General features: G+C 39.1%; 1 protein-coding gene across 4 annotated transcripts in view; it reads left to right on the forward strand.

Moving 5' to 3' along the window:
* The window catches only part of cadm2a (cell adhesion molecule 2a), a 192,796-nt gene extending 182,767 nt beyond the window's left edge, over positions 1–10,029 (forward strand). For all 4 annotated transcript variants that reach the window (XM_029447839.1, XM_029447835.1, XM_029447838.1 and 1 more), the window contains 2 exons: positions 2,644–2,766; positions 4,496–10,029. In XM_029447839.1, coding sequence (XP_029303699.1) covers positions 2,644–2,766; positions 4,496–4,614 — 242 coding nt within the window. In that variant the 3' untranslated portion in view covers positions 4,615–10,029. The remainder of the gene's footprint in view (positions 1–2,643; positions 2,767–4,495) is intronic.
* Positions 10,030–10,294: the final 265 nt, after the last annotated feature.

Consider the following 10,294-nt stretch of genomic DNA (forward strand, 5'->3'; position numbering starts at 1 on the left):
GTTTTTCTGTTCAAGATCCACTTAGCTGAAACAGAGATGGAGCAGGGACCCCCATATATATGAAATTGAGTTGCATATTAAAATGGGCTTACAATGCTGTGTAGGATGGCCTAAAGTAACATGTATAAACATACCTTTTTAGGGTGCATAAAATATTAATACTGCAATACTAATCTATTAAAATAATAATCTGTAGTCACAGCATAACTAGTTGGTGGTTATGGATTGGTGACTTGCAGGGATTTAGCATAGGTTAGCTGGCTCACTTGATTGCATGAGGATTAATTTGTAACAGTCTAACTGTTATCATCAATGTTGTGTAAATTAAATCGGTTGTTTTTTTACAAAGAGTTTATTTTTATTTTTGCTAATAATATGTTGGATTCAAGTTACTGTAATGTGTGTTTTCAGACATATTTTTATTTTTTAAAGAAAACAAATTAAAAACATTTTACATTTGGCAGCTCCCATGCAGTAACTCTGAGTACCCTTAGGGGTCATGTTGAAGATCCATTAATCGATTTAGCATTGCACTCCTGTAACATTGTCAGACTCACAATGGACAGTTTTAAAAAATAAGGTTGATTAATGCAGCAGAACCAGCGATAACATCATTTATATTTCACGCATCATACTCCCAAAGACCTGTAAACAGACTACAATGGGTAAAATCATTGGAGTTCCCCTTTAAATTGTGTAGCTAGTTCCTTTTGCAGACGACTGCTGTAGTCAGCCTGGGTTTGAAGTAGCTACAAAATGATGATGCCGTCTTGGGGGGGAAAACAAGCTTCAAATGATCTATAGAAACTTCTCAAACTGCATAATCTGCTTCCCAGCCATTGATCTATATGATCAGTATGTGACAAACAATTGCCACTAAATATGCTACTTCTGGCTGAGCTTTGCAGCTACGAGGATGCACTGGAATATATTGTAAGTCGTGTGTTGTGGAGAAACTGTGAGTGTATACAAACTGACTTCAGTGGCTGTCCTCCCCGAACGAGCGAGCAATAGTTTTTTCAGAGCAACCTTTCCATTCGACTCAATAGACAGATTTTCAGTGGAGTATTCCTTTGAGGAAGAGATGCAGTAGCAGCAGGATCAGACAACATGTTCTGGAAGTATCCAAGGGGTTTGACTCACAGGTCAACCCCTTGGACATGACATCAGCATATTGTTCAGCCAAACTGTGTGGTACTCTATAGTCGGACATACGACTGTCATGGCTTGTTTGTGCCAGCACTGGGTTGTAACAGCCAGACTGAAGCGCAGCAGTTGGACAGTGAGTGTGTATGATGGTTAAAAAACACTCGCTGTCCTGACAGATAGAGGTGAAGAGACACAACCATGTGTGTAACTAAACGCCCGAGTCCTCGCCCTGCTGGGCCGTGCCAGGGGAACATTCCTTTACTCTCTGCTCCACTGACCAAGCAGAACTGCAGCACAGTGAAACCACGCCGCACACGTCTGTGTGTATGAGAGCGTCTGTCGCTATGAGTGTGTGTTTGTCCACTGGGAGGCGGTGAAGTGTGACGGCCTGGTCACTCAGACCATGGAGAGTTATGGAGCGAGAGCAAGCCAGCTGTTCAATTTGGCCACATGGGCGGACACAGAAAGAAAAGGAGAATACTGAAGAGAAACCGTCTCAATGTATGACGTGTGCTGTGTGTCTAAACCACCCTTCTATCACTGCTCTGACATATTCTAGCTATCATGAGCCCACATACACACACAGTGTGACAGGGTGGTATATGGCATGCCCTGGCACTCGGAGGAGGATAATGAGATGAGTGCTAATTTCTCAGGTGTCATGGACTGATATGAATAATACAGGCTATTCCATTACCCATCTCCCCTGCCGCTGTCGCTGTCAACTTATTTTCATTCACCTACAGCAGACACTATCAGTTTCACGTCCTCACTCTTAACTTAAATAACCTGCAAGCCAGACTTTGAGGAAAAAGGAAGTTGAGGTGAAAAAAGGAAAAAAGCATTTTTTTTAAATCAAGAGAAACCTTTGATGGGTTTTTGAATGAGGCATGAACAGGCCCATCTTCATTCTTTCATGAGTTTGCAATAATACCACTGCTTTTCCAACAGCTGGGGACCTGTAGCAACGGTCTAACACCAAATTCATTTTCCAAACAACAATCCTTCCTTGCCCAGAAACAGAAAAAGATTGATATTTCCTTTTTATTTTCCATGTGATGATTTATTTACTGTGTACTACTCTTCCACCGCTGCCCTGGTTTGCATGTCGGCGACTCCTGCGGCACAGTGGGGTTTATCCTGAATTATTCACCTCGTTTTTCCGAGTCCCTCTTTTATTCTCTATTTCCCCTTCATTTTGCAGGGCGAACGTGTGTCTGCTCTTTGTGTCAATGTGGTGTCCGTCTCTCTCTCTCTCTCTCCATTTTATTATTCTCAAAAAGATAGGCAGTTCTGCTCTGACTGCATGATGTGAAAGGAGCGAGGAATGACAGCAGCTCATTAAAGCAGGAACGAGCTGGAAATAATCGTATTTTTCTTCCTTGCTCTGTTTTGTATTGTCTGTATTTTTGCTGTTTCTCTGCCCACACTCCCTCACCTCACCAACCGGCGCCTTCATCTGTTCTCTTTGTTTCTCTCCATGTCTCTCCTCAGATCCCAACGCGCTGGGGCAGCGCGGCACTGACCATGCCTTGATCGGAGGAGTGGTGGCTGTAGTGGTCTTTGTGACCTTGTGTTCAATCATTGTTCTGGGAAGATACCTGGCCAGGCATAAAGGTAAAACCACAGTGGACTAGACCTGAGTCCCTCAAGGCTCATGGAACTAGTGGAGCATGTCCTACTCAGAGTCCCTCCCCAATTCCCAAGTTACAAGCAACATATTTGAAAAGGAGGAAAAAGAATGAAGGTTTAAGTCCTGCACACATAGGAAGCATTGATGGACAAATGGCTTTGATGTGCGGCACACAGTATGATGCCACTAGTGCATACACAGGACTCTGGGTTATTATGCATTATATATTTATTTTTTAAAGCTAGAAATGTAATTTAATATATTTTGAATATTAATGTTATATTTGGGAGGGAGATACTTTAAATGTTGCCAGTGATTGCTGCATTTTGTGTCAGAAATTGCAGTCCTTGTACTCAGAGTCATAAAAAATCTTAACACATAAACATGATACACATATTGTTAAATTCAGTGGGACTTGCACTCTATGAGGAAATCGTTATCTCTGATGTCCATAAATCCCCTTAGACATAAAATCCTTATAACTCCAGAACTTGTCTGAGAATCATCAAATCTTTAAGTTTTCTTGAGGATCAAAGTAATCCAGTGATGCGGTTGTCAGTATATCAATGAGTAGGTTGCAAACGAAATTGACTAATAGCTAATTTTGCATACTTTTAATGGTGCCAATTTGCAAAAATATGTACAAATCGAGGCTAAAAAGTAACAAAAACAGGCATAAACTAGAGCCCACATCATCAATCCATGGCGACATTATACTTCCTGTTGACATCCCACAATGCATTATGTGAACTGCAGTTCCAAAAACTTAGAGAATAGACTATTAATAACAATAAGTCAAAAACCATTAATATGCACCTTTGACTTTACTAAGGCCCAGAATATCCTATCAGCATGGTTGTTATATTCCTGACGCTCTTCTCTTTGCATGCATATACACATGCACAGGCTTTTTTGAATAGCCATTTGAAAATAACAATATATGGCATGCCTGGGTAACACATGTAGTGACACTGCTCAAGGAAAGAAAAAGCCTGAAGGCCCTGTCACTCAGTGCCGTATGGCAGGAACGTATGCTGGCGCATATGAAAATGAGCATATACAACGTATATGAACGTATACAGAGCCTATTGATAGCGTATCACGTACTTATACAAAACGTATAACGTGAAACGTTTTTTGAACATGCTCAAAAGACGTTTCACGGCCTCAGCGTTCAACAACGTACACCAGCGTATTGCCGATATTCCGTATACATAGGATAGTTTCCGCCATACGGCGAAGGAATGCGTTATGCATGTTGTTGGGCATTCGTCGAATACTTTGGCCATTCGCTCTGATACGTTTTGTATAAGTACGTGATACGCTATCAATAGGCTCTGTATACGTTCATATATGTTGTATATGCTCATTTTCATATGCGCCAGCGTACGTTTCTGCCATACGGCACTGTGTGACAGGGCCTTCAGGTTCTGATGCTATGAAATTGATTTCTGTATCACAATGTTGGACGTCCAACTCTAAGCCTTGACTGCCATCATTGAGAACAATAATGTCTTTTTATTGATGCAGGGTTATACACACTTACTCTCGGCTGCATTTGCATATCTTGTACTATCCTAGCCTCTCGTTATTATGTAGAAGAAGAATGTAGCTGATTACTTATATTGCTGATGTTGTCTTCATATGCAAACACCATACAGGTCTGCTCTGAATTTGTTTTTCCTGATATCGGTTTGTTTTTCGTTTTAAAAGGAACGTACTTGACAAACGAGGCCAAAGGGGCGGACGATGCGCCCGATGCCGACACAGCCATCATCAACGCTGAGGGCAACCATGCACACGCAGAAGAAAAGAAAGAATACTTCATTTAGACTGCAGAAGGAGCTGTGCATCTCTCTCCTTCCCTTTTCCCCTCTTTGAATCTCTGTATCTCTTTTCCCCTCTCTCTGTCTCCCCCTTTTCTTCTCCACCCCTGACAACTGCCCCCGCCGTGTCAACAAGGAACCTGCAGGCAGTCCACAGACAAGAGAAGTTCCCCAAGTGTTTTTACTATGATTGCCTTTTGTCTATCATTTACATCTTGTCCTTTATTTCTTTTTACTTTTTTTATTGGCAGCCGGTTTTCACAGGCAGCTTGCCGTCGCTGCCGAAGTTGTCCCCTTTCTCATATTTTTCCTCATCTTTGACATGAATGCCTGGAAGTCTGTATATCTACCATGACTGCTTCTTACATGAGCCCTTCTTCATCTTCTCTCCTGTTTCCCCTCCAAGCAGACACCCAAACACACACTATATCCCCTTTGTTCACACACGTCCACAAACACATATCATATCTCACATCAACACGGTGCCTAAAAATACAGACGCCATTGAACTTCTGTCAATGCCTTCATGTATCGTCTGTCAGTAGCAATGTAAATGCTTTGTAGATGGGTTAACTGGACCATCATTTCATTGCTTAGCTCACAGCTTTTGATTATGCATTGTGTCTTTTTTTATTTTAATGAAGATCTTTGCTGTTTACGCCTTATACATGTCTATCACACTGAATATGGTACTTTTAGATCCACCTCCCCCGACCCCACCCACCTCTAAATAGACTTGCAATTAAACAGTTGACCCTTGTAAGATAAGAAGAAGGTTTTGTGTAACACTGTAGCAAGGTTTGCCAGATAAGTGTATCATACTGTTTTCATTATTAGGGTACTACTAAAGGGTAGTGTTGTATTGTTTAGAGCAGAGAATACACACAGATGCTAGAAGCATTCCATCAAATAAACTCAATCAAATGTGTATAAAACCATTTGCTAAATCTGCTGTCCCTATGTACTTTTGTCTGTATATTCCTGCACTGTCCAGGCTGCAGCAAAAACACCAACACCTTCAGCAGTGTCCTCTTGACAGCTTACAGTAGTTTGTGATTCATATAAAGGGTTCAGCTGTACAGAAAGAATCAATCTCCTCTCTCTCTCTCTCTCTCTCTCTAAAAGCTGTATAAATTGTACTGAAATGGGTTTAGCTTTTCACTTTGAATTATTTGGTTTATGTATGTGTCACATTTGAATCATTTTAAGACTTAAGCACCCCATGAAATGTAAAAAGGAACCATTAGGAGTTAATATAGTAAGTACACAGTTACAGTATGAATAGGACATTTAGTGTTGAATACATTTTCAGTAATGTCATTTGTATTGTTACCTCTTGTAAGCTTGAGGTCCAGGCAGCTTTCAACAGTGGTTTGTTTTTATTCACATTTCTATTCATTTACTGGCTCATAGATAAGCATCCAACCGTAGTGTTATTTTATACAAAGAGTGATAACATCAGTTTCACTAAAACACCTTGTTTTGTATTGCCACCTCCATTTAACTATTTAGTTCAACTGTAAATATCAGCAACGTATCGAAAACTCATACTGCATAACTGCTCTTCTTGTTTCCATTTCGTCAGAGTCACTCTCCATGAACTTCGATTTCCATTTCATGGGGTCTTCAAGCGAAAAAAAGAGGGGAAAAGGAAATAGTGTGTGAGTGCTGGGTCATAGATCTGCAGGGGCCTCCTTTCCAAAAACTAAAAAAACTGAAGACAAACAGAGAAGCACAAAATGTCTGAATGAGTGACTTTGTTCCCTTGCCAACAACTAGATTGCCTTGAGAATGGTTCTTCTATTCAAATGGGTAGTGGAAAGATGACAAGGCTGTCTTTGATTCAATTCTGAAAGGAAAAAAAATCAGTTCATCTTTTTGAAAATGTAAGCTAAATCATGTTTTTATAAAAAGAAATGTTTTTAATATTTTTGGTTTAAATGGTTCTAAGCTCCCTGCTGTGTATTGTGTCTGCTAAAATGTGGTTGATTGTGAAAATTGCTGTTAAATTCTGGATTCCTTCAAATTTGTATATTAGCCACCTTATCTATTTACATTGGGTTTTTTTTTCTTCATTGCATAATCTTTATTGGAAAACTTTTAAACAAATGTATTTTGTTTTGGCACAAGGCATGTATATAATGTGTGAAAACTTTGGTAATGCACATTAGCATGTTTTTGTTTTTTTCATATTTAATTTATTTGAACTGAAGTAATATAAGGGAGAACCACAATGAAAGTATGTTTGTAATTAAATTTTTGAGAATAGTGACTTCTTGTGATTGTGGTGCTAAAGATCGGAAGGATTCGTTGTTGTGAAAAATGTGATTAACAAAAACAGAAACAGCAGAAAATGTGTCTGTTTTCGCTCAAATCCTGAAAATACAAATTGGAATTGAAATGCATTCAAAGAAAAATGACCTTCCCGTTGGAGGCAATGAAAGTTTCAAACCTAACATATCCTTGTAAACAACTTCTGTTTCTTTTCATATATCCCTTCGTCTTTCATCAGATTGGCCAAATTTGGCTGATTTACTCTCCTGTGAAAGAGCGATAAACACTGTGGCTTCTGGAACTAAAACTTAAAGGCAAGGCACTAATCTACTAAGAGGGAGCAAATTATTACCAAGGGCAATAAAATTGTGGGCCCAGCTGTCTCCAATTCAGTGGCCAATTTACAACATTATGCAAATAAGGTCAGCAAGTAAGGTCTTTCTCTATGTGCTATGACTCAAGCACTGCTGGAGTGAATCACAAGTTGGGAATCATTAAACCTGTCACCACTGATGTAGGATTTAGGTTGCATATTACGTTTTAAATATGTTAATAATTTGTTTTAAAAATGCAAAAGCTTTGCCACAGTTTCCATATTTAAACATTTTAGTGCACTTCAATCAATACACCACTATTTACAGGTTCGACTTCAGCCTCACTCCACGTTCCTTCAGTAGATAAAGCGTTCTAAACCGGCTCTGGTGTGAATAGATACATTTATCACAATGATGTAATGTCTTCTTTCTTTTTTTTACTTTTCTATCTAGTTCTTTTCATTGTGTCTTAAATCAATGACGGTGTCAATCAAATTCTCTGTTGCTTTACGCCTGTGTATCCATCTTAGAAATAAGAGAGCAGTCGATTGGATTTGTTGATTCTGAATTCAGAGAAACAGGCTGTTTTATATTAAAGGAACTCGGAAATAACCAGGTCTGCAGTGATGAGTTGCTGAAAGTTCCAAATTAAACAGGTGCCATTCACTGAATTATGCACTCTGACTAATTTGATGGATATTTCTTAGTAAATGGTGAAATGTGTTTTCTTGTTTGTTTTTCTTTCTGAAAACCACATGTAAATATTTGTTATGACAAGACAGTAATGAGCTAATTTGTTGGCTTTTTATGATAGTTCGACCGAACCAGAATCTTTTTTCGTTTGCTATTATAACAGCCTGGCACATACCATCATTCACTATTTTACTATAATAGAATCAACTGTAGCCGTGTTACATCTTTGGGTTGGTTATTAGTCGTATTTCTTTTTATGTTGTCGGTTGAAACTAAGCTTTAAACTCGTTGCCTCCTTGCTTTCCAACATATATGGGTTCGGTTAATATCCGCTTCATCATGGGCCTCTAATTTCATCCTGGTGACAAGACCGTAATAACGCTTATGCACTCGCAGTGCCATTTTCCATGGGCACTAGTCCATTTCATAGACTCGCCTCTGTTTGGTAAATCCCTAACTCCAAACAAACCCACTTTCTTTGACTGAATGTGGGAGTGGTGCAGCTGAGATGACTTGTTTATGCAGATCAGGCAGCGCAATACTGGCAGTAAATTCGGCATGAAATTGCACACAGTTTTGTGAACAATTTTCATGTTGCCGTTTGCACATAACAGACCTGTACTAAATCACAAAAAGATATTTCATGTATGCGTATCTTTTAATCATATGTGTGTTTTCTACCTATATTAGCCAACAGACAGTAATAATAGAAACATATTATACAACAAGGCGATGTTGACTTAAGTACACTGACATCATTCAAATTACATCACATCACAAGAATTCAGTGTATCCCGAAAAGGGTCATCAGAACATCCTGGCACGCATATTTGGGGAGCTTTTTATTTGTCCCTTGCGACTCTGCACCTCCAGCTTGCTTCTCCACCCTTCTCCTGCATGTCTGCTTCTTTTAAAGAGGGATGACACAAGCTGATGTGATTGGCGATCACTGAAGCTTGTTCAAACTCCGCCTACTGAAACTGCATTATGTATTCATTCTGCTACAGCCTTTTCACCACACTGTGCACGGCCCAAGGAGAGCACCTCCGGTCACAAAATACTGCAGTCAGTTGGGCACACACACACACACACACACACACACACATATATACACACAAATGTGTTTTTGCCCAAGTTGCCCAAGAAATTGTCCCCAGTTTCAGGGAGATTAGAGGCCCATATCAACTAAAAATACCAACTCTGAACCTGTTTATCAAAAAGGGATAAACTGTGTTTTGTTTTGTTTTGCTCATGGTTTTAATGGTTTAGGTCTCCACAGCAGTGATGATAGCATGACATGGCCCGGCCCAGTGCTGTCTCTCCTCCTCTGACCCTTCATGTGTCTTTGCTGTACAGTTTGGCTTCGGTGCACTTCTTTGCCCCTCTGCAATATTGACACAGAACCAATTAGACGATGACAACAAACATGTGATTTTTTTTAATATCTCTTCTTTTGTTTTGCATCTCAGGAATATATTTCATTTAGAGAGATTTATTTTTGTTTGTTTGTTTTCTGTATTAAAATGGGGACTTGTGAGCTCTGGCCACTCTGCCCGTCCCTGAATGCTGACACCATGTTTTTGTTGAGTTTAAGATTATCGCAATGTTAATAAAAATTATTCAGTGATTCTTCAGTAATTGTCATCTTGCTGTCATTGGCATATTAGACTTAAGAAAAATTGTTTTATATGATCACTGACTTGAAAAAATGACATTTAGAAATATGCTGCAAATAATCACGAGTTCAAAGAATGATAGAAGTTGTGTTTATACGCAATGTCATCTAATTTTAGCTTTTGCTATGTAAGCAGTTCAATGCTTTTGCTCTCTATCATAATGTTTTCCTTGTAGCAACACACGTCTTTATGTATATCAGTCCTTAGATGGAGGGAGTTGTAACGCACTGTCACTCACAAAATACAAAATATCCACAGTAAAGATCAGGATTAGAGTTAGATACATGTACCTTGGTGAAATAATGGGTTTCATATCAAGCTGTACTGAGAGGGCTTGATTTGATATATAGCACCGTAATGGAGGTGTTTTTCCACCAATGTCTGTGGGATTTATTATATTTTATTTAGAGGTTCGTTCTCATGTATGAAATGAAAATTGTTGAATAAATAGTTGCCAAAACTTCTGTATAAGCCTGATTCTATTTATTTGTTATCATCGTTTTCTTTCTGGAAGCGTTTTAGCTCAGTGTTTCCTGAATGGAGAGATAAGCACTGGTGATACATTATAAATACTTCTGCTTCTGCTTAGGCAACATATGAATGTATTCCATGCACAAACATAGACTCACAAAATCATAAGCAAATACATGCACAGACACATGTTCATGATTATTTATTGACAAGAATAATTCATGTTGTGTTTTAGCTTCGCTATCTGCGTGCTGTTGT

Source organism: Cottoperca gobio, chromosome 14, assembly GCF_900634415.1.
Source record: "Cottoperca gobio chromosome 14, fCotGob3.1, whole genome shotgun sequence".
In the NCBI taxonomy this organism is placed as follows: Eukaryota; Metazoa; Chordata; class Actinopteri; order Perciformes; family Bovichtidae; genus Cottoperca; species Cottoperca gobio.